Source organism: Silurus aristotelis, assembly GCF_946808225.1.
Source record: "Silurus aristotelis genome assembly, chromosome: 2".
In the NCBI taxonomy this organism is placed as follows: Eukaryota; Metazoa; Chordata; class Actinopteri; order Siluriformes; family Siluridae; genus Silurus; species Silurus aristotelis.
This window is the reverse complement of record NC_139575.1, coordinates 9,468,735-9,494,484: the sequence shown is the minus strand read 5'-3', so window position 1 is coordinate 9,494,484 and position 25,750 is coordinate 9,468,735. Positions and strand designations below refer to the sequence as shown.

Sequence of the window (25,750 nt, the reverse complement as noted above, 5' to 3'; positions counted from 1 at the left end):
ATCTGTCAGAGGAATCCCAGAGGAAAGGAGATCATCTGTGGCCATTGTACGCTTCATAGTTAAGGCTTATGAAAAGACAGAGAGAGAGAGAGAGAGAGAGAGAGCGAGAGAGAGAGAGAGAGAGAGAGAGAGAGAGAGAGAGAGAGAGAGAGAGAGAGAGAGAGGAGAGAGGGAGAGATAGAAAAAGAGGGAGGGAGATTCATGGTAGGAGCTGTGAAAATAAATCCAGGAGGATTATACCAAATCAACAGGGAATCTTGCATACAAAAAAACGGCCAATCTCTTAAACCTCAGTTCTGACAGGCTGGTTTTACTTAATACACACTGCAATCCTGGAACAATAGAAGTGTTGTTAACAATACCCACACACACACACACACACACACACACACAGGCACACTTTCCTTTTACTTTTAATGCCACACACATAATTCGTCCTGCCTGGCTGAAAATCCCATATAACATACTACATCCAGTTAAATAAACGCCATTGGCAATATTTAATTAACTGGATATGAAAAAGTCCTCCAGTAATGGGTTCAGTGGGTCAGTCATCTACCCGTATTTTAATGCATGCTGTAAGTACTGTGAAAAGGAAGGCTACAATGGAGAATCATCATCATCATCATCATCATCATTATCGTCATCATCATCACCACCAAACGAAATGAATGACTGTGCTGGCAGGCTGAGAGATGAACCCCTGTGGCATTTTTTTTAAAACTAGGTTTAACTGTTAATTAGCTTTTAAGTGTAATTGAACTATGGTCACATTAGCCCCTAGCAGCTATGTGTAGTTATACCAGTGTGCTTTTGGAAATCGGTCAGAAAGTGATGAATCATTTCAAAGTAAAAAAAAAAAACTAGTTCCTAATTTTATATTTCTCGTTCTTATACACCCAATTCACATAGCGGTGTGAAAAAATGGTAATTACTTAATGTAATGATTTAGTTTATTTCGTTTGTCTGTTTAACATTTTTGGAAGGATTTTATTGTCACAGTGCTTTAAAGCAAACTTAAGTGAAACAGGAAGTGAAGTCTTAAAAATAGGGAAATTTGTGCTTGTTTTTTGTTTTAATAAACTTGAAACTGTAATAGAATAAGTTGAAGCCTAAGCAAACAGAAACTTGTTATGAAGATATTACACAACGGTAATAAATCTATAAATGGATAAAAAGCACAATGTGTTATTTTTCAGTTATTAAAAATTTTTTAATGGTTGGCAGCTTGATGACTCAGAGAAATAAAAGAAAATCAAGGATGTGCTGTTATTGAAAAATAATAAACTTTTTAACTGTAATAGTAACTCTGCTTTGTGTTGGGCTGGCACTGTTATTTGCACACACATCCATTGTTTAATTAATTATTTCTATAGCATATATTATATTTATATATATATATATATATATATATATATATATATATATATATACATATATTTTTTTTTTATATATAATATTCTGATAATATTCTTATCACTTTTTGCATTCTGATTTCCATGCGATGTTGTTATGCAAATATTTATCAATAAACATTTTATTGCTGGAATCTCCTCATTTCTGAACCACATTGTGTCAGTTATACAGAACAACAACATCTGAAAGAATCAATTTGCATGCATACTGGGTAAAAAAACAACATGAAAAAGCAATTCATAGCTATTGCTGGTTTGTAAGCATAGCTTATGCTACTAACTGCACCCATGTTGCAATAAAGGCAGCGTCTGAGACCGAATGCGATTTCTTTAACTGAAAACATTATCCCTATATCAACACGTAATGCACAATTAGCTTTAAGGTGGTTGCAAGAAAGAGAGGATGCAAGTGCAGTATAAGAAGGTTTTATTAATAAAACAGGTGGGACAAATACAAATAATGAGGCAAGAAATTGTACAGGTGGAACAGGCAAAAAGGTCCGGAAATCTGCAGAGAGCATGAACGCATAAGAAAATAGGATCAAAACCCGCAACATCAAATGAATATGAATATGGTATGGTACTGTATGTCCGTCAGGGAAGAAAAAAGCTTAGCAATTCTTTATGGGAAACGAACTGAAGCATGGGGGTTTATACACACAAAATTAGCAAGATGCAAACCTAAAACAGAAGCAAGCAATAAAGAACTGCATTGTTATTAATAATACACATTAGATTCATTGATAAAACTCTACGGCAGTTAAAAATTGTTCCTGTTTAGGAAAGATATTTAAAGGCTGCACCTTTAAGATCTCCCACGGTCCAGGATTAATAAACGCACATAGGAGATTTATAAATGAGTTTTGAAATGAGGCCACGTTCCTCCTAATTTTCACGACTTCAATTTTTGACTCACTTATCTATAATAACACCAGGACTTCAAACTTATGAGACATGAAAGCCGTGACAGATCGGGTTGAGTAGCCAGGCTTCTGCGTGTGATTTCTGATGCCTACAAATAGCATTTTTAATTAGACTTGACGCCGATGAAAGAATGTGCTGACTGTAGAGGTGAAGGACGAGTGGGATGATTAGAGCAGGCAGAGCTGAGCACCAAAGCACTCAAAGAGTTTAATCGTTGGATGGGATTGGGAAACATACGGTTTAGATACACAAAAGAGATCTGGATGTTTTGTATGTTTGAAAATAATTTGTATATACGCTGTATAAAAAAGATGGGTTGCAAGTATATCTTGGGAAAGTTGATGGACAAAGATATTGCTCCAGGGTTGATGCTGGCTAAACGTACTGTCTGGACACTTTATCAAACGTGCATACAATCAAACTAACCACTTGATAGAAAAGCTGAGTTTCACAAGGCTATGAATATAACGAAAAAAAAAGCAGCATCTTTTCTTGACAGTTTGAGATGCTGAAAGCTGGATGGAAGCGACGATAACTGGAGCATGGTGACAAGGACATCAAATATTGATAGGCAAAGTTACCTTCGAGGCCTGCTTTTGTTTAATGGATGAGTTTTCCTATCGCTCACAAAGGGCGAACCATCTGCACACGAGTCCGTCACCATGCACAGACGCTTATCGTTGCGTGCTCACTGTCATCTGGAACGGTGACGGCGAGGAAGATTCTTTGTACTCTTTGCACCGTATCATTCTCTGTATAGGCATCGGAAAAAAGACTGACAGAAAATGGCCACAGCTTTTGTTAACTATCAGTTTTCTGTTGAGACTCTTTCATCGCTCTAGGGAACGAAAGGGAGATATGGGAAAGTGGGAGAAATGGATTTAAGGGGGTGGCCTCTTTTAAGCTCCAGAGAAAAAAAAAAAGAGAATTTTTTTTGTTACAGCTTTATCCCCCGCCTCTGGATGTCTATAATTGGAACTAGAAATAACAGTCTTTACTGTATGTGTAAAACTCTTGGGGCCTTATATACAAAGGAAATGCTGGCACTTTAATATGTGCAGCGAAAGTGTGAGCACAAGCAGAAAAAAAAAAAAAAAACTGGTCTAAGCTGATCTAAGCTGAATCACAGCTGAGCTTAGTGCTTGTCAGTAACTCGAATACAGAGAGCATTTGGGGTTTCTTAAGAAAAAAAAGTAAACAATGGACTTAGAGATATAATAGTGATGCTTTAAGTACCACAGAACTACATTCAGTTTCACATTTAACATATTTTGATTATGGCAAACGTTCCCGGAGCCACTAATGCAAAGGGCCTTTTAACCGAATGGACATAAATTTGTCATAATGCAGAACCATGGATTTGTCAGTAAATGTTTTTGCGATTGGTTGCTTCTGTAATTTACCCACAGAAGAAAAGGCCATATGGCTATACTGATTATGGTAATGCAGGTAGAACTGAGGTACAGAAAAAGGACATATTTAAAGGCTTTATCAGAAGTAGATGGTCTGTTAACAAACATCCATGGTGTCAGCACATAATAGAAGAGTCGTTGAATATCGATATAAAGCTGTTCTGACTCATCACCTTTATCCGCTGATGAAATTGTTCTACAGTATCTTGATCAAAATGCTCTTACATAAAAGGACCCCACTCCCATCCACAGCACACAAGGCCTCACTGAGATGCTTAAAATCCTAAATGGACATCATTCTACTGGCTACTGAAAAAATGACCAAAAAAAAACACCTGCTGTAGATGTATTTTGGGTGACCAACATGACAAAAACAAGCTAAGATGACAAATATGAACAGAAAGTATAGCTCTATACACTTCAAGAATTTATTCTGATACTTCTATCAGCAGTTATGTAATCAGGAAAGACCAGTGACACAGTTCCTTTGACATAAAACTGCATCCACTAATTTTGACAGATAATGTGGTATGCTTTGGATCATGAGCGCCTCCTTTCCTTCTTCATACTCAACTGTTTCCATTATTCTGGTATAAATTAATCTGGGTCTTATTTTTTCTTCTTCAATCTGAACTTTCTTTTCTTTAGAAATTTTAAAGGTTTGCATCTACTCATAAACCAAATTTATTTTCATTCATGAAGGTGTCTATTGATTGTAGACTTTGCCAATGCAACAGCTACCTCTAGATAGATCGCCAGATTTTGTGAAGGTGTTTTTCTTCGCCAAGAAAAGAATTCTGCGAACATCTATTTCAGAATCAGAATCAGGTTTATTGGCAAAGTGTGTTGACACGCACACAAGGAATTTGGTTCCAGCTGTTAGTGACTCTTAAAGTACAGACATAAATAACACTATACATTCAGCTTGGACTATACAAGAGAAAACAGACAAGACAAAAACAGACTATACAAAACAATAAAGACAATGCGATGCAATATAGGCAGTGTAAGTATTAAATAGGGATACAGATTATACAACAAATCAGCGATGTACATAAAGTGTGAAAGTGCGTGGTAGTGAAAATAACAGCTTGCATTCTTTTTAGCTGTCTTCCATAAGCTTGAATTTTAGCTGTCTTCCATAATCTTCTAGGTTTTTTGGTGGTGTTGGTTTGCCTGTTTATTCTTTTCTTTAAAGAATGTTCTCAATTTTTGATTTAGCCACCCCGAATGTTTCTGCTATCTCACTTATAGGTTTGTTTTTTATTCTAATGATAGCTGCCTCCACTTGCATTGACACCTTTTTGGACCAGACATTAAGTTCCCATGAACAGAAAAACTCCGACTTCAATCAAATCCACTGAGATGGTGTACATAGGCAAAATTCCAAAAATACTAAAAGGGCTACTTTTCAAATACATATGTTCCAGACTGTATATCATTTCACTTATATTATATATTTATTTTGTAACATATGCTCATATTCTTTCATAGACAAAATAAATATAGCTCTAACTCAAGGCCAAGTAACACAGGTAAATGTATCCAGTTTCCTCTATAGATAATCTTCCCGTTGTGCCAAGAAACGGAATATGTGAACACTTTAATTAAATAGAGTTCATGTTTTAGCTACAATTTTTATATATGACAGCAAAACCTGATCCCATTTCAGCAATAAAACTCTTGTGCGTCATCTTGTACAATACGAATCATGCCTTCCCAGAGGCTTAGTACATATTCCAGATTTCCTTCTCCTTCCCCAAGTGTCATCTCTGTACCTTTCTGATCTGCTTTGACATGCCCCCAGACGAAAGAGAAAGAAAGAGAGATAGAGAGGGAGGAAAAGAAAGGGGCACAATGGCTTTGCATTCTGTCTGATCTTTATCTGGAGTGATGCAGATCTATTTTGGGAGGTGCTTTAACTAAAGTGATGTTTTTTTCCTGCTCTTCAACTGCTACACTATAGAGAGGGAAAGAATGATTGAGAGACACCGAGAGAAAGAAAGGGAAAGAGAGAGAGAGAGAGAGAGAGAGAGAGAGAGAGAGAGAGAGAGAGAGAGAGAGAGAGAGAGAGAGAGAGAGAGAGAGAGAGACTTGGAGAGAAAATGCTTGGCAGAGAATCACTCATTATACACTATGTGTGACAAGTAGTGCAGAGGCAGGGATCAGCATGGCAAAAAAAAAAAAAAGAATATAAATGAGGGAGAAGGAGAATGAAAAATATAGCAATTGAGCAAAAATTAGACAATCGGATACATCAAGAGTGCTGAGAAATTGCAGAGCGAGACTGAAGTCAGGCTGACTGACAGTCTCTGGGCTTGAAGCGAGCACCCTTCAGCATGCATGCTGGTCTTTAACTTTACTTGGAGCTGCCCATCCAGTAAATGACTGTAATTTCCCCAAAGAGTACCACTGCTCTCAGAACATCCCTTCTATCTCCCCACCATTAGGATCTAACTTGACTGCTTGTGTGAGTGTTTTTTGTTTTTGTGGAAATAGGAGCGTTTTTCGGGTCTAATTTTGTCATTTTTCCTTTTTCTCCCCCTTTTAACATCAGGAACCTTTGTCATCTTGGTGAACTGAAGAGTCTCTCTCTCACTCTGTCATCATAATCCCATCACCTCTCTTGATTGGCAATTTGAGCGTTTCTTTTTTCTTTCGTCGGTTTCAAAAAAGGTCACGTTCAGTAACAGAACAACAGACTTCAATTCACTTTAATCACCCAGCACCAGTGAATAACAAAATGGCTGATGTATTTTTCTCTGCAAAAGAGCTTTGTTCTTGACAGGCTTGGTGAAAAAGGGCAGATGACGTGTAGCGAACTGACATGTTCGAGTAAAAGCTTTAAGAAGTCTTCTAATGAAGAAGGATGACTAAATGCAACAAGCAATGGATCCAAGGGAAAAAAAGAAGACAAAAGAACGCATGCAGGGTTCATAAGGAAAAAAGATTATGCAAAAGAAGTACAGAATATGAGGTCAAAGACAAAGACAGAGACATTGTCTACTTATTTTTGGAGCTTGAGTGCTACGTGGTGTCACCTCTTTGAGTCTGGTTTCTCACAACACTTATTGCTCATGTCATCTCATGAAGTTTCTTTTTCTTGCCACTGTGACCTCTGGCTTGCTCATTAGGATTCTAAATCTATATCCAAATATATTCTATAAAGAATAATGAAAATCGCTATTGTTAAGAACACAATACAAAAAAAATGTCAAATAAAATATCAGTGTGGATTTTTGAGAGAATCAGGAAAGGTTCCTGTTGAGCCGCTGATGTTGCTGGACTTGGGCTAACTAACCAATGCTGATAAATGCAATCATTTGACAGGTCTATTGTTGTGCAGGCCTTGTTATTAGTTACTTGGCATGGACACCCGTATACATTTAAATGCAAGTCTAAATGCCACGGCCCATTTTTAAGTCAACTGGAAGAAGCTTGTACAGTCTAATAGAGTGGAAAGAGAAGAGTAAATCTGGTAGCAGGCTTTATTTTCTTGAGAACAGTGTTGATGCAGCTAGGGATGCTCGGAAAATGAGCAATTTTTGCAAAACAACAATTACAAAGGTTGTAGTACAAAACTAGCATGGTGTTTAACTGAATAATTTTCTAGATAGCTTTTATTTCTGGGGTTCGATATTAAATTTTGGGTGAAATAACCTGAAGGAGTCTCACTGTATGCCTGCTTGTGACTCTAAGGAGGCTTTCACAAGTTTAAGTCCGCTTGGCGAGTGAGAAATTAATACTTTTGGCTTGTTTGCTATTTGATTTGGTTTGGTTTCAGCACAAAATTAAAAAACTGTGGGGTAGGTATACAGGGCTGAAACATACTTGTAAAACTCGTAAAAAAAAAAAAACTGGTAATGGAAAAGACAAACAAAACCTTTGCCAAGTACATGCAAAAATAACAAACACAAGTACAGAAAATCCCAGCACAGAAAATCATATTTTAATAAGTAATATTTTAATTGTTATATATAGCACACATTTTTCTTTTTTTTCTGTATGTATGGTGCATTTCTTGTTGTTAGGTTGATTTATATTGCTTTCTTGTTGCATTATACCCAAACAGGAGTTTACCCAGACCTAAAACTCACACTCAGAATGGTAATTCTGGTCCTTACCAAACCCATGAGTATGATTACACTGTTTTTACTGCTAAACATGGCAAAGAATTCCTTTAGAAAAAAATAATGCAACTGTGTGCCACTTGGTTGTGTTGTTTTAGAGACATTACAGCCATATCCAGGTACAATTCTCACTTGATTGTAAAATAATCTGGCCTGAAATTAATTCCCAGATCAGTTCTGGAGACTGATATGCAGTGGCAGGCAAAAAAAAAAAAAACTTTAGCTTAAAAACAGATAAAGTGAAAAACTGTTCTATGATGCTAGAATTCTACAGTTAGCCTGGATTTTATACCTAATGAATAAATGTAATTGCAACATACTTAGATTATTTAAGATTAGGTGTATTACTATAAAAAGTGCTTTCTTTGAGTTTTTGGTAGGTAATTAGATTATAAATCTTTTAATCAGTTTTTGTTTTTATTTCCCATCAAGAGGCCGTTTGTGACTACTGGAAAACATTTTAATATTTCTTACACTTATACACCTTGAACACCACAGGCGAATACAGAAGACGTAGTTTGTCATGATACCATTTGTTAATTTTTTTTTATTTTTTTTTTTCTACCCCAATATGATTTGTGAATAGTGAAAATACATTGTTTTAAACATTTTAGGACATTTCGCGCTTGAACAGCTGTGAGTTTCGTGGCTTTTCAGTCGTCTGTTTATTGTTCTTATTTTTTCCTATTAAGGAAAATTGTGATTGTGAGCACAGAAAACTGGATGGTTTTCTCACTCGCTTGCGTCAGACACTGTCCAGTTTAACCCCTGCGAGTTCGACACATAGCTTCAACAACATGCTTCCAGGGAAGAAGACAGTGCTACAGGACGAACACAGTTTAGTAAATCTGTTGAGTGATTTCAAAGTAACGTTATATACCATGTTTTATTAACAGCAATAAATAACTGGCATGATACTGGAACTGTAATGAAACTAAACAACCTGCTTCAGACCTCCTGTCTTCTTTTTGGACTAATTTATGCCCTGCAATATAACTATCCAAAATGTTCCAAAAAACACTTGCTATTTTGTCCAGCAGATATTTCTTTACCTTGAAAAGGTTGACTCTTCTTTTTCAAAGGTGTGAAAAAAAACATTGGCAAACTTGTTTTAAACTTGTTTCTTTACTTGTTTGTATTTTGAAATTAAAAGTTGAATAAAAAATAAATAAATTGGTTGTTGTTTTCTTGCGTTTGTATAAAATTTAATGTAAGTAAAAAGTTAAGTCGAGTAATTTGACAGAACAAGATACTTAAAAGCATTTAGCATATTCAACTAAAAATAAGTGTTAGAATGACTTCAAATTTTAAGTTATGTTTACTCAAATCAAACACAAGTGAATCAAGTAAACAATTTTTACATAAAATTTTTTTAAGAAAACCATGTACTTGAGTAAAAGTAGAGATACAGTATGTAAAATATTTCTCCAGTACAAGTGCTTCCTTCAAACTTTCACTTGAGTAAAAGTACAAGCCTTCAAATGTACTAAAGTATCTAAAATACTATGATTTATTATCACTATAATGTTCCTATTATCATTTTTGTCACAAGACTCTTTGCTTAATCAACTCAGGTTATGTGAAAAGACTCTAAAGTTACTCTCAGCACACTGATCTATTAATAGAATGATATTAATAAGTCAAACACTGATTGATATCTGTTCAAATGATCATGAGCCCAAAACCTTCTTTTTAACTATTAAAAATAAACTATTAAATTGCGAATAAAAAGGTTAGAATCGCAAGAAATAAATTCGGAATTGGGAGGAAAAAAAGTTAAAATTGAGAGAAAAAAGTTTGAATTGTGAGAAAGAAAGTCACAAATGCAAGAAAGAAAGTCTGTGAGAAAAATTGTGAGAAATGAAGTCAGAATTGTGAGAAATGAAGTCAGAATTGTGAGAAATAAAGTCAGAATTGCAAGAAAAAAAGTCACCACTGCAAGAAGAAAATTTGGAATTGCTAGAAAAAAGTCACGATTGGAAGAAAAAAAAAGTTTATTTCTTCTTTCAATCACAAAAAGTTGTGAGAATTGTGAGGAAAAAAAAGCTAAAAAACGATCTCTTTTTTTTCATGTAACGGTAACGCACTTCCATAGAAGCTCAACCAATTCTTTAAAATGTCTGTGGCAGGATAGTTTGAGCTGGGTAAACATTTGTATGGAAAGCTCAGTTGAAATTAGCATAATGGAGAAATCCTTTTTGTAACTCCAACTTGTTTTAACGCCTATGAGCTCCGTGCGAGATGTGTTCAGGAGATTTATTTCCAACACACTAAAATGCCAAGACTTGATCTGTTTTTTTCTGAGGCATCAAAACAAGCAACTACATCCAAGTGTTGAGGTTATACTGATCTTTACCCCAGTGAAAAGCTGTTGTTTTTTAAAAGTCTAACATGCTTTGCTACCCTCTGGTATGTAAAAAAGGAGGTTCTTCCATGCTTGACTAAAGCCTAATCTCAGAGTTGTCCACATAGCGTGACAGGTACAGACCATACTAATTCGAAGAAGGGAGTTTCCCTCATGGTGGATGATGACCAACAGAGAGGCCTGGCTCTACTCTGCTGTCAGTCCAACAAGGGGAATGACATAGGCCAAGGGGGACCTCAATCTAAGCACACCCTGCCATTATGTGGTCTACGGTGGACCCAACCGTCTGCTCACCCAAGCCACAAGTGTGCCACAGAGCACAGAGAACATTCCTCTGTTCCCATGGCAGCCATACTATGTTTACTACAGCCATCAGCACAAATCAGTTTGGAGGACGGTACAGCCAGCGGTTCTCTCTCAGTTCTAGTCTGTTATATGCTCTATGCTTAAACCAACTTTTTTTTGATGTTTTCCACATCTACAAACAGCAGGTTTCAAATATTTTATTCTAAGAAGTTTAAACACTAGAGACATCAATGTCAAAGTCAGATCAACAGATCTTATAAAGAAAAGAAAACATCGGTTCCTTCATGTCAGGATTGTTAGAGCACTCCTCAACCTCCCTGAGCTTATTTTATTGCTTGGGTATGTGAGGGCATACTTCAAACAAAGTCTTTCACAGGACTGCATAGTCCCCCACAGTAGTGACCCATTCCTTTCGTCCTTCATTCAAAAAACATGATGCTTAAAGATAAAAAACATCAGATTCCCATTCTGTTTGCCTCATCTACAAGCAAGGAAAGAGGATTGCAGAGGAAAGGAACGGCCACAGGCATGCCAAAAAGAACAACGTTGAGGCGTAAAGACAAATGGAGGGGAAAGAGAACGAAGAATGGGCCATATTGGAGCCAGAAAACAAGAGGCCAAACCCATAAGAGAAGTTCAAGGGCAGTTCATACCAAGCCTTGGAAATAAGTGTACTAAAAACAAAACACCATCCAAGTGAGCTCATGTGCGTGTCTTGAGGGAAAACACTGAACAGGGTTGTGAGTATAAAACAGAGAGAACCTTGAAGCTTTGAAATCCCAGCATATTACACATTACAGAAACTTGAAATGTTGATATAATTGAGTTTCAAGCTCCACAGGGAGAGATTTATAGCTGACCAAAGTCATTTTTATGTCATTGGGACACGATAAACCAACAACAATCACACAGTTAATGCTGTACCACTTACTGAATGTCAGCTGGTGGTACTAAAACCTTCTACCTTAAACTTTTTGTGTTAAGCAAACTAACACTATCAGGTTTTGATTCCCCCCCAATTATATTGTGCCTGGGATTGGGACAAAGATAAAAACTGTAGAGCTATATATAACTTTAAACTTTCACTTGGGTAAAAGTACAAAAGTATTGGCCTTCAAATGTACTGAAGTATCCAAAATACTATGATTTATTATGGCTATAATGTTTCTATTATCATTTTTGTCACAAGACTCTTTGCTTAATCAACTCCGTTTATGTGAAAAGACTCTAATGTTACTCTCAGCACACTGATCTATTAATAGAAAGATATTAATGAGCCAAACACTGATTGATATCTATTAAAACTTTTTGAGAAAAAAGTTAAAATTGGGAGAAAAAAGTTTGAATTGAAAGAAAGAAAGTCACAAATGTGAGAAATGAAGTCAGAATTGTGAGAAATAAACTAAGAATTGCGAAAAAATAAATTGCAAGAAAAATGTTGGGATTGCGATGAATAAAGTCAATGTTGGGTTGGGACGAGGATAAAAACTGTAGAGCAGTCCACAATGCAGAACAGTGGCATAGTTAATGTATCACAATGTGGAATATATATATATATATATATATATATATATATATATATATATATATATATATATATATATATATATATATAGAGAGAGAGAGAGAGAGAGAGAGAGAGAGAGAGAGAGAGAGAGAGAGAGAGAGAGAGAGAGAGAGAGAGAGAGAGAGAGAGAGAGAGAGAGAGAGAGAGAGAGAGAGAGAGAGAGAGATACATACAATTGCTATTTGGTTCATCTTCATTATTTTAGCCTTTCAATCTTCCATACATTTTCCAACAGTTCTTAAGCAGCCTTAGCAAAAAGTTCTTAAGCAGCCTCCAAAAAATACGAATGGTATATTTTCTCAGTGCTTTTTCTGAAGTTTGCTAATAGTAAACTGAACAATTAATACATTTCATCCAAAAAGAGATCATATTATGGGATGTTAATTGGTTTTCTACAGATATTATAGTTATATAACTATATTACAATAGATGTTATTTGTATCTAGCTTTTTATCTTCCACGAAAATTAAGACATCAAGATTTTCGCAAATGTATTAAAATTTCTTATAGTATATAATAAATTAATAATAACATTATAAAAAGCAAGAAAAATGATCTATAAAATTATAGAACTGAAATGTTCCCTATTTGTATATAACGGCCTATTTGCTTAGAAATGGAGCATTGATAAGAAAGTGAGGATATACACCTTTCAAGGGTGCTATAGAATAAAAATAATAAATAAAGAAAACATCCAAAACTACTGAGGTTTGGACCTCAGTGTCCTTGGTTATGGCCATGTTTGTTGATTTGTGAAGAGATATTCATTTATTAATTTGTATTCCTTTATTTCATCATTACAAGGAGATGCGGCAGCAGGTAAAAAGGGCAAGAAAAAGGCATATGAGGATCTGTAAAAGGAGTTGGACACTAAGGAAGGAGAAAGTAATTTTTACCGTTTAGCCAGACAGAGGGACCGAGCTGGGAATGATGTGCTGCAAGTTAGAGCAATAAAGGATCAAGATGGAAATGTGTTGACTAGTGAGGAGAGTGTGTTGAGAAGATGGAGGGAGTATTTTGAGCAGCTGATGATCAAGGAAAAAAAAAACGAGAGAGCACGAAGGGTGGATGATGTGGAGATGGTAAAGCAGGAATTGCAGGATGGTAAAGAGGGAAAAGAGCAGCGATTAAGAGGATAAAGAGTGGAAAGTCAGTTGGACCAGATAACATACATGTAGAAGCATGGAGATGTTTAGGAGAGATGGCAAAGGAATTTTGATCCAGATTGTTCAACGTTATTTTGAAAGGTGAGAGGATGCCTGAGGAATGGAGAAGGAGTGTGCTGGTATCAGTTTTTAAGAATAAGGGAGATGTGCAGACCTGCAGTAACTACAGGGTAATAAAGTTGATCAGTCACACCATGAAGTTATGGGAAAAAGTAGTGGAAGCCAGGCTGAGAGATGAGGTGACCATCTGTAAGCAACAGTATGGTTTCCTGTCGAGGAAAAGCACCACCGACACATTATTTGCTTTGAGAATGTTGATAAAGTATAGAGAAGTTTAGAAGGAGTTGCATTGTGTGTTTGTGGATTTAGAGAAACCGTACAACAGGGTGCCGAGAGAGGAGTTGCAGTATTGTATAAGGAAGTCAGGTGTGGCATAGAAGTATGTGAGGGTGGTGCAGAACATGTATGAGGACAGTGTGACAGCAGTAAAGTGTACAGTAGGAATGACAGACTAATTCAAGGTGGAGGTTGTACAGCATCAAGGATCAGGTCTGAGCCCTTTCCCGTTTACAGTGGTGATGGACAGGTTGACGGACGAAGTCAACCCTGGACTATAATGTTTGCCGATGATATTGTGATTTGTAGTGAGAGTAGGGAGCAGGTTGAGAAGAGCCTGGAGGGGTGGAGGTATGTGCTGGAGAGAAAGGGAATGAAAGTCAGTAGGAGTAATAGTACATGTGTGAATGGGAGGGAGGGCAGAGGAGTGGTGTGGTTACAGGGAGAAGAGGTGGAGAATGTGGAGGAGTTCAGGTACCTGGGGTCAACAGTGCAAAGTAATGGATAGTGTGGTCAAGAGGTGAAAAAAAAATGCAGACAGGGTGGAGTGGGTGGAGAAGAGTGACAGGAGTGATTTGTGATAGAAGGATATCTGCAAGAGTGAAAGGGAAAGTTTATAGGGCTGTGGTGAGACCTGCGATGTTGTATGGTTTAGAGACAGTGGCATTGAGTAAAAGACAGATGGTGGAGCTGGAGGTAGCAGAGATGAAATGTTGAGATGTTCGTTGAAAGTGATGAGGATGGACAGGATTAGAAATGAGTTTATTAGAGGGACAGCGCATATAGGACATTTTAAAGACAAGGTGAGGGAGGAAGGACATGGGGTATATCGGGAGGGGAATGCTGAGGATGGAGCCACCAGGAAGGGGGAAAAGAGGAAGACCAATGAGGAGGTTTATGGATGTGGTGAGGGAAAACATGCAGGTAGTTGGTTTGAGAGCAGATGTAGAGGACAGAGTAGTATGGAGGCAGATGATCTGCTGTGGCGACCCCTATTGGGAGAAGCCGAAAGAAGAAGAGGAAGATTTGTTTATCTATCATTGTTGGGATTAAAGTGGAAATACAAGTTACACGCAGGAGATTTCAAACCTGATGAAACACCCTATACCTTTACACCCAGGGTCAATTTAGTATAGCCATTCCACTTATCCCAGAGAAGAACCCAGAGAAAACATCTCTCTTCCCATAGAGACTACGACTGTGATACCCACTGTGCCATGGTGCTAATTTTAAAACAAAAGGATAAAGGAACCATAGGAAAAGATCGAGTGACTCTATTCAAAGGACAAAATGTCACCCCAACTTACAGATGTGTTGTCTGTGAATATGCTAATATTTGACCTTCAAACTATTCCCAGCTACAGAGCAATGGGTTCTCTGTCATGAGCAACCTTTGGTAACGCATGTTTTCAAAATTAGCGTCACTGATCACAATAAAGCTTTGACTTCTCTCCAGCCTCTAGCGAATATTCACAATGGAAAACTTCTGGCCATCACTACAGCTTAAAGTTGCATGCCACAGAACAGTTCTTACACATCTTAGTAGTTGATCTCACTCCTCACATTTGATTTATGTGAGTAAATCAAATATCTCCCATGTGTCTATGTGTGTTCAGTAAGGCTTTACACAAGCTATGGAATCCAATGGCTTGAAATTCGTCATGCTCTTTGAATGTTTTGAAGATGCCGTCACTTGGGACACATGGTAAGACTTTAAGCAGGCAAGCTAGAAGTAAGTGGAAAGTAAATTGAGGACAAGGCCAAGGAAAAAGACTAGCACCTGTGTCAACACTGCATCTTGGGTTTTACACCAATGCTGGGCTGAAGTGTCATTCAGGGATATTGTAAGTTTACAGGCAAACTGACCGAACCAAGAGCAGGACAGCTATTTCACTTAAGGGTACAGCTCAGGCAGTTGGCCCAACTGCTGTCTCTGTAAAACTCAGGACTCTTTTACAGTTGCACTATTTCCTACAGTATTTATTTTATTAAAGGGAGAAAATAAAATGACTGCAATTGCAAGCTATTTCCAGCTATAATCTTTGTAATATTACCTTCCATCTTCCCAAATGGTAAAAAACTATAATTAAGCATAATGAATAAAGGATCTTTGGCATTGATGCATAATGACTGAAAACAATGTTAATCTACTATAAAGAGTCGTTTTCAAGAGAAGGATAAGCTCCATGAAGCAGACTGATTGGGCGACTAGTGCTTGACTGATTGGGCAACCAGTCCATGCACATCCTTGTAGACAGAGCCTCTGTTATGCTTCAGCACACTGACAGTTGGCATGCTTTCACCCTGGAATGGATAAGCTTTGCTCCTATCCTTTCATTCCCTCCCTTTCTTTCTTTGTGGCACAGGAGCCCATCCTCCAGTTTGTTAATGGCAAGACAAAAAGTCTGTTCATTGTAATCCGAGAGAGAGAAGAAAATTTAGAACGGGCATGTTTGGTACAAAGTGTACCGAAAGTTAAACCTCAAACAACCAACTGTCTAGATCAGCCTTTCGCTCGTTCACTGTCTCCTTCTTTCTGTTGTTGGGTTGCAATCCCTGGCTTGTGCTCGAGAAGGTGAAACGACAGCTCGAAACTAGCCTCTCTCTGGAGTACAGATTGTATTAGTTCTGCTGTGCAAAATGCCTGCAGCAAACTTGCCTTTTCAGAGGTGCATTAGTGTTAATGGATGCACCAATTTGCCCTGCTAATGCAAATGGATGTGTACATTTAAGAGCACTTTGTGCTGACTGTATTCTATGACCTCTAAAAGATGTTAGCGTTTGTAGCCTGTTTGTGTATACGAATGTGTGAGGGTTAATGTCTGCACTCATTCTTCCTCTTTTAACATGTCTACACTCATAGCAGTCAAAGTTACAGTGCCTCCAGGAAGAGTTCCTAATTTTAGTGAATCGCTCAAACACTTTGAGCCACCGCATGTTCTTGTTACATAAGAATGATAAAAACAGAGAGTTATATAAGAGATCAGTATCGCTTTCAAGAAAGGAAAGGATCATTTAATGCTCCTTTAGGCAACAATGAGAAGGGCTAAGATACCAAAATTATTATGCCCTATTTACTGAAAAAAGGCATTGATAAATTTGGCCTTTAACTTGCCCTCAAAACGACTGCACTGGAGAACATTTTTAACTGGTTTGTTATTTTTTCCCCAGACAAAAACAGATGTGTATGGTACATCAATCTGTCTCACAAAGACAGTGTTTATCCTTGACTCTTAAATTGACAATCCACAATAGCAGAGCTTAAACAGCACCCGAAAAAAGTCTTTGGTTGGTCTTGGCTTAACTCTGGAGTTTTAAAACACGGACTCGACTTTTAAGCGCAGAAGAGGATGATTCCAGTGTTTCCTTCTTCAGACGATTCTGTGTGAGAGTTAAATGACACTGGGGAGAAAATTGAAATACAATGTAGAAAAAGAAATTTGTTGCATTGGTTTTAATGGCCAATTGATATCCTGTTAAATGACATTGTTGATAAAACAAACATAACTTGTAAGCTAGTTAGTTAGTTAGCATGCTAAATTGACACTTAAAGGCAAAACTGAAACTATTTTTAACAAAGAGGAAAAGGGAAAAAGTAATACCATGCTATGATTCCTAATAAACTACCAAGACATGTGAATTCTAGCAAAATAAACATGTCTAAGCTCAAAATGCTAACTATAGCTAAATATTAGCTAACAAGCTAGCTTATCCTGGACAAAAATTTGTTCGCAAGCAATGTTTGGTCACAATGAATAAAAGCTGGTATTATTTTCAATTGTTAATTAAGTCAAATTTTTTATTACGGATGTTTATACTTTTTCTGTGCAGCTGTAAGTGTCTTAGCCACTTTCCAAAGGTTTGCCCTTCAGAGGATCAGTAAAAAAAAAAAAAAAAAAAGTAAAAAATAAATCAAGTTGATTTATTCTTTTTGCACATTTATGAAGTTTCAAGAAAAACTAAACTTTAAATTGATGACTTTATGATGATGATTTGTATCTTAAAAGCAGAATCTTCAGTTCATAAGTTCATTCTCATTTTCTAGTGCATCTGCATCTAACTACCCTAAAACCACCCTGAATTCACTTTAATAGGAAATCCTTAGTAATGTTGTAATATGTTACTGGCTTTAAAACAGTTTTTAAAAAGGTTAACTAGGTGAAATTACTCCACCATATTTTGCAGTCACAGTGAATGTGACCGGAGTAAAGCAGCATGAAGGCCAACAAGTGTTCTGCCAGACTCTCAGATCAGTCTGCACCTCCCTGCCATGGGGAGAAGAAGAAAATGAATGAGTCGCAGCTGTCCAGGTCCATGGCCACAAAGCCAAAACTTAGCACTGACTTTTTTAAAGCAAAGAGTAAATGCAGTACCTCAACTAATGCCAAAAATGGCTGGCTTTAAATGGTAGCGAGGAAAAGTTTTGATTTGTAATGGATGAAAAAAGGTCCAGGTCCCTTAAATAGATTCTCAGTTTGCAAAAAATAAATGAATAAATAAAAACCTTATAATCATAATGTTGTAATCAGTATAATCACTACTTTGTGAAACAGGTGTTACTCCAGTAGCATATTTTCTGCTAACGCATCTCTTAGCATCAGGCAGAGGACACAGCAGGCTGCAGCAGTGCCCTTCTCTAAATATAGCCACAAAAATGAGGCAATGCAGCATGACCTGCATGTCGACTGCTGCAAAGACAGTGACATAGACAAGATGTTCTCAAATGCAATCAGAAAAGATCCAGACCATATTGGTTCACTGCCTCTGGCATCGGTCCTTCTTACTGAGCTTTGACAGAACTAAAAGTGTCAAATTCTCTATCGAACAGATCATTTTTAAGAAACTAAAGAGTCAAATGTGTAATAACGTTAGTGGTAAGTGATCAAGAATCGAACAGACTCAAAGTTGAGCTAATAAAGTACGCTTAATGCGAACGCGAATTAGAGTTTAAGTCAGCACTGATCGCCAAACTGATTCCTTAAAGAATTTTGACCATATATAGCTGTAGTTCGCTAAAACAAATTTGATAAACATCAACTATAGCAGCTTGGGTTTATCAAAGCTCTAAATTAGTATTATTATTGTTATTTAGCAGAAGGAAGACTGGCTACATTAGGTCAGACAGTCAATGTTTTTATTTTATTACTTCATTATGATTAGAGAACTGAATAAAAACATGGCTCGTCAGTAAAAACTATGAAAAACTATATAAAAGTATATGTTGACTGCAAAAGCAGACTGTTTATGGACAAAAGGGCAAAAGTTTGCCTTCAGTGCCTTTAAACAAATTCAGAAAGGATCTTTAGAGTAAGTGCATCTCATAAAAGTGCTAATGTGAAGCACCACTAGAAAACCAAACAAACACTTCATAGTGTCAGCCATTATCTCACCAGTCAACATAGTGTCATGTTAGCTTATTAGCTGGAATTATATGTAACTGGACCATTCATAATCCTGCACTAGCATACAATTACTAGAATGACTATTAGCAGAATCATTAGACCTGTCACCTAGAAATTCAGCACACGTCAAATAGGTGCTGAAAAACACTATTCATTATGCAAATGTTCACTATTTTATGCTAATCTTTGGCTAAATTAGATCTCATGAAGACTAAATGAGGGTGGATTGACCATTTGGCTAGCACTAGGAATGGTTATTTGCTACTGCGGTAGGACTCTACAAGTCACATTCTTTATTGTTCTCACTCATTGTCTGATTAGGAAGTTTACTTCATGTTATCCTGCCACTCCTTAGGCATTTTAGTCCATATTAGCCACCTTGTCATAATCATCTAACGATCTCCTCAAAATGACGCTGCTTTGTTTAACAATCGAGCCACTTCAACCACGTTCCTCTCTTAACGGCACATCCTCTAACCAGTAAACGCCTTTTAGATATTTTTGACAGCTGCCATCAACTTTATTTCCCATTAAAGTCACCGTGAATGAACAACTGAATGTCAACTGGATTACCTGGTAGCAACTACTGTAATTCCTTATTTGTTCCGTAGCACGTTGGCTTTACTTGTGGGAATTTCAAAGCCTTGGATTCTCCATTAATAATGGATGCACACTAATCTCTTTCATCTGCCATTCCTTAAACACATATGGTGTGATCAAGACAGGATTTCTGCACTTAATCCATGCTCATTCCACTTCCAGAGATGTGGTAGTGATAATGGAGTTTTTTTTTTCTGCACAGAGCCAGAGATTGAAGTTCACAGCTGCTGCTGCTGGTGCAGTCGGTGTGTGGGGTACATTCTTCTACCTGAAAAAGCCTAACTTGATTAAACAAAATCAAGTGGACCAGTGGACTTCGTGTATGTAAATATCTTTGTTTTAAATAAACATAATTTTACATTCTAATTGATGTGAAAAAGATGTTCAAGGAAATTAGTTTTTAAGAAACTGAAAAGCCTATCAGTTAAAGGTGTCCGTAACTAAATCCATGGGGTAATGTTTAATTAGAAAACCATTAAAATCCTTAAATAAACAAACTAACCAACTGATCCTCTAAACCGTATTCATATAGAAATTTCCCCACTGTGGAATAAAGGTTATCGGTATTTCTTATTAGTCTGCTACTAAACAGGCCATATGGCTTAAGTAAGCATACAGAAAGTCACATTTCACAGTTTTTGGTTTGTTTTTAACACAAAAGCTGATGTCTTGAATTAAAATGGGAAATCGCAATGCATTTCACAGAAATGTTCTCTTTCTGTATTGGGTAATTCTATAAATTGCTGATTTCTAGGCCTTAACATTTTTTTTATTTGACCCCTAATATGCAAATTATAAACACATACAAGCACATGAACACACACAATTAAAGACAACACTAGAACGCTGAAGACCTTATAAAACCTTATCAATTAAAAACAGTACAACTTGTTAGACCTTTTAAATATTACTTTTAAAAGAAATGAAAAACATTAAAATGATATTGCAACACATTATTTAAGACCTTTTTATTTTAGAAAATAATTTATTGAATCAAATACGGGTAGTCCATGAGTTATGATGGCTCAACTTACAAATTTTCGATCTAGCAATACGACAAAATTGAAAACATTTGAAGTTTCGCCTGGCAGATAAACGTAGCAGCGTTTTGGTTTTCAAAGCACAATATTAACTCTTGTCTCTCTCCTCTTCGGTCTCTGAAAAACAAGCGTCTGACTCCACCCTCCACTCGTGAACTGGTGCCAGAAACATATAGACTGTAAAGTTCATAAGTTCATGCATTACGGTAGGTAGAATTATTCTACTTTGCTTAATTATGTACTTGTAATTTGTTAAATTATTAACTACAGTATACTACATATTGATCACTATTCTTTAAGATTCCTTGGTAGGTTAGGCCACGTCTCGACGATATCTTCAAGTTAATTTGGGGTCACTGTAACGCATCTCCATCGTAAGTCAGGGACTACCTGTATTCCTTTTGCTTCTATAATTGGACATGGGAATGAAGTACTATTTATAATAATGATAAGCCCAAGATTGTGAATATATATAAGTTTAATTAATGCCAGCGATAAAGTGGGGTTGATTAAACAGAACTGCTAACATCGCTTACATCAGCATTAATTTACCATTACCAAATCAACCAGCACCGCTCTGATTTCTTCTACATCTTCGTTCAATGTTCCAGTCTTCCCATATAAAAGTCTCATCACTTCCTGAGAAATTCACCCATGCTGTGAGCTGACAGTGTTTCCCAGGAAATCCTTTGCGCTTGTTAATAACCGGCTGAGTGTAGCATGTCAGCCTAATGCATCGCTGATCAATAATTCAAAATGCGTCATTTTTTTCTCGGGGTTCAAACGTGTCATACTTACCTGCTAAAATAGGATCTCGAATGATGAAAAGCATTAATGGCACAATAAAGGCCAACTTCTCCACTGTATGAAGACTCATATGAAAAACACGCCGAAAGAGCAGCCATCTTGGGACTGCGTTGTCTGATTTAGTTAGTATGTGAACACCCACAAACAGAGTCCTATGATTCCTACTACTTTCACAGCCTGAATTGAGACAGGCGAAGTTAAAAAATGTCAAGGTTCTCAAAGCCAGGACTGCAAAACGCATGGAGTACAACGTATAACCCATGCTGTATAACGAAGGATCTGTGAATGCATTTGTATTTTTAATGAATACAATGGCTGAGGATATTAGCAACTATTTTCAATTATTTATATTTATAGATACATATTTATACTTAGAAGCCTAATTATGAGCATTATAAACCTCAACGGTTTCATATACACTGCCATCTGCAATCTATTTGTGCTTCTGAAAGTTACAAAATGTCAGGGCAAGTACATATCTTTATTTTTTATGAATCCAAAATAAAAAACAGAATTGTACACATTTGTATAATGTAACTAAAGAAAAGTACATAACCATGTGTAAAACAGTTGTACACACACACAGTTAGATGAATTAACACTCACCCCCTGAAGCACAGGCTCCTGGAGGCTGTGGTCCTACAGGTGTTTGGGGTACTCCAGGGGTTGGAGGAACAGGTCTAGGCCAGGGTTTTCCTGCAGGCAGGCCCACACGCACAATACCCACATATTCCACGAACGTCCCCGGGAAGTCACCTTTCTCCTTGGTGCGCTCGTTTGTGCCATGGAGCCAGCCCGTCGGGTTCTTCTCATCGCCCTCCTGGCAGTCTGGGGTCAAAAGTGCTAGCTCGCCTACCGTGAGAAGGTCTCCGGGCTGCAGGGAGATGTCATCTCCTCTCTCTCGCTTGTACTCATACAGTGCACGGTACTGGAAACCGTCTGAGCTCATTGTGCATGCACTTTAAAAAGATGTGTTTTTTCTCTGGATTTGGATTGTTTATGTAGAAACGTATTTAAAAAAAAAAAAAAAAAAATCCTGAATTAGCGTTTCGGTACGTCCTGAGAAGTGGAAGTGAACATTTGGATTATCTCCTCGTAGAGGAACGAGAGGAGGCCACTATGGCACACTCCCTAAATATTGTCCAAGGGACACTTGTGGTCTGTCGTGATATGGAATACGTGTGCAGGAGTGTGGCGAATACTACAGACAGAGGATTCGGAAACAGCCCCAGTCTTATTAAAAGATGGTGCCAAGGAGGGGTGTGTGGGAACGAGGGTGGAAGCTCAGATTCGGGCACAAAGAGACCTGCAGTGTGGACGTCCGTAGGTCCTGCGGAACTGGCGACAGCCGCCAGACAGTAAAGCAACATTTATTAAAATTGTCCTTTCGGGCTGGTGTCAGATGTGGTCCTACAGACTGACACACACGATCCAAAGTCCACTTGCCTTCACCTGGTGGTCTAAAATAATTACTCCTGAAAGCAACCTGAAAGTCATGATGTGCACAAATGATTAGAATATATATCACTATATTACAATACTACTTCTTCTGAACTACTGACCTGATCTGCACCCTGCATGTATGCACACTGTATGTCATGGCAGCTTGAACTGCATTATAATCCTGCATGACGCTTTAAAGCTCATACTGTATGTAGTCTTTAGTCGAAGCCCAAGCAGAGAGCGTTGAGATATGATGCGTGATCGCACTAGTGCCAACTTAATCCTGCACAACAAACTCGACTCTCCGAGCGACGGGGCGAAAAAAAAAAACTTACCGTCTTTTGGGCTCGGCATTAAGCCGTCCGAGGCTAAAGGCGAATAATCCCAGAAGAGAGCGCGGCTGTCAGGTCACGGTAATGACAGCGCACGTTTCTTTCGCCTCCATAAGGAAGCGTGGCTCGGTGCTGAGAGCCGCCCAGCTGGACCGCTGCTGGGGACGGGCGAGTCGCGCAAGAATCGGCTCCTTCTATTCGACTCTTTTCCGGGAGTCAACTGAATCGACTCGTGGGCTAGAAGATGATGAGAATGATGAAGATGATGATAATGCTTTTTACTTATCAAATATACATTGCAGTACAATTCATTTTAACATATCCCAGCACAGGGTCAGCCATGATACAAAAGGGTTAAGGGCCTTCCTCAAGGGCCCTGCAATGGCAGCTTGGCAGTGCTGGGGCTTAAACCCCCAGAACTTCCAATCACCCAGATCTGCCCAATTCTTCCCGACAGCCCTACCTCTGGATGGAGCTCTCTTTAAATGTGAGACCACTTTGTGCAGCTAGGGCTGGTTCCACATGAACAGCCTAAAGATCCATATAGAGCAACTCAAGAACTATGAGGATAGATTTGGGCTGTAATTATTATCAACACTCTGCTACAATAACTTGAGACTACAGATTGCATCTAATCACCCAGCACTGAACACCTCAACAGTGCTGTAATGAATGGACATTTGGTGCCACCCAGTTGAGGATGGGTTCTCTTGTGATTCTGGTTCATCTCAAGGTTTCTTGGTTATACCATCAGAGAGTTTTTGCTTGCCAAAGACACCAGTGGCTTGCTCATTATGGATAAACTTATAAGGAAGAAACCTATAGACACAAAAATAAAACATTCCAACTTTATAACCTCATTATTTCTGTAAAGCTGATTTGGGACCATGTCAATTGTTAAAAGTGCTATACAAATAATTGAATTTACCCAGAGCCTTTACTGCTGAGCTACCACTTTATAATTTTCCTTGATTCTTCAGCCCATTGATTATACATTGAACATAATTATACATTTTAAAATACTCTTTTTTTACAAGCAACACTGTTTTTTTACAGGTATATATCTGTTATCAGGTATCAGTTTTTTTTTACAGGTATATATCAACATTTATGCAATATGAGAGTATGTTGTATAGTTTAGAAACCTAAAATCTCAGCAGAGCCGTGGGCTAAAATCAGCTCGAAACTCCATGTCAATACTAGGTTTTATGTATTCCTACAAGCTCCTGGTATATTCTCATTCTTTGATTTTCCTTGATGCCTTGTGAGAAATCAATGGAGCTTCATCCTTCAATAAGAAGTCATTCGTGGGCCTTAATCGAGAGTGCTGCAGTGTATGCACGAATGGTGCATTACCCCACTTTATGTTCCTGCAAGAGTAAAAAAATCAACAACTGGGCTGTGTTCATAGATTCTCTAGCACGATATTATTTTTAAAACTCTCTCAGTTCACTCATGAGTTAATACATGCTTACTTAAGTGTGTTCAGAGACATATCATGAAGCTCTGCAGTGATTGCTTTAGCCTGGATAGAGTCGTGATAGAGATGCCTGAAACACTGAGACAGGAACATACCCTGATGACATGCCGGTCCATTGAAAGCCACCAAGCACACATGTACAATATTCACAAAGTAATTTACACCTCAAATTGGTGCTACTAATCAGCCTACTGAGACATTTTCTTTTTATTTTGCTGACAATGTATTCTTGTCAGCTTATATACTACCCTGGTGCTTGGATTGCAGGTCAAATATATATAAATATAATATAACCTAAAAAAAATTTATTTTGTGCTGCTAGTGAAGAAATAAATCATACTCATATATTGACAGGATGAACCCCTGAAATGTGATTGACAATAAATTCATGATTTACATTTGTATTCAATGAATCGAATGAATCAATATGATTCATTTCAGAGGAGTCAACTCAGTTAAAGTGAGTTTGCAGTGTCCCTCTCTCACTACTTCTAGAGTTGTGCAGAGTTCAGGCTCAGTGACATCAATGACATCAGTGGACAAACACTGACCCCCCCCCCCCCCCCCCACACACACACACACACAAATATGTGTGTATATTGAAATATTGTTTTAAAAGTGCATCTTTCAATTTATATCTAAAATTAATTTATATAGCTACAATAATTGTTTTCATTTCACATTTAGAATTAATTAAATGATTCATTCAGCCTACTGTAATTTAATAATGCTTCTCATGTGAGGTAAAAAATAAATCCAAACACTTGTTACCTTATACATTCATTATGCCTTTTAACACTATCCATATTAAACAGCGAAAATATTATAGAAAATATAATTAGGGAATGCAATTCTCCTACCTGCCCTTGGAACTCCATCTGCTTCACACGCTTGATTTCATTTACTATAATTAGATCTGATTAACATGTACGACATTCTTCAAGCAGACAAAATTAGTGTTGTCATGTTTCAGCAGAATGAACGAGGGGTGTCCAGGGTGTAGTTTAATATTTTCCTATAACAGT

At 37.5% G+C, this 25,750-nt stretch overlaps 1 protein-coding gene across 3 annotated transcripts in view; it reads right to left on the bottom strand.

Annotated features, from left to right (window-relative positions):
- pik3r3b (phosphoinositide-3-kinase, regulatory subunit 3b (gamma)) overlaps positions 1 to 23,419 on the bottom strand; it is a 214,834-nt gene extending 191,415 nt beyond the window's left edge. The window contains exons 1-2 of one of the 3 annotated variants that reach the window (XM_083566979.1): positions 23,033 to 23,419; positions 22,077 to 22,956 (exon numbers count right to left, since the gene is read on the bottom strand). In XM_083566979.1, the coding sequence (XP_083423105.1) occupies positions 22,077 to 22,419 (343 nt within the window). In that variant the 5' untranslated portion in view covers positions 22,420 to 22,956; positions 23,033 to 23,419. The remainder of the gene's footprint in view (positions 1 to 22,076; positions 22,957 to 23,032) is intronic. The other 2 variants (XM_083566978.1, XM_083566980.1) reach the window with 2 other exon arrangements.
- Positions 23,420 to 25,750: the final 2,331 nt, after the last annotated feature.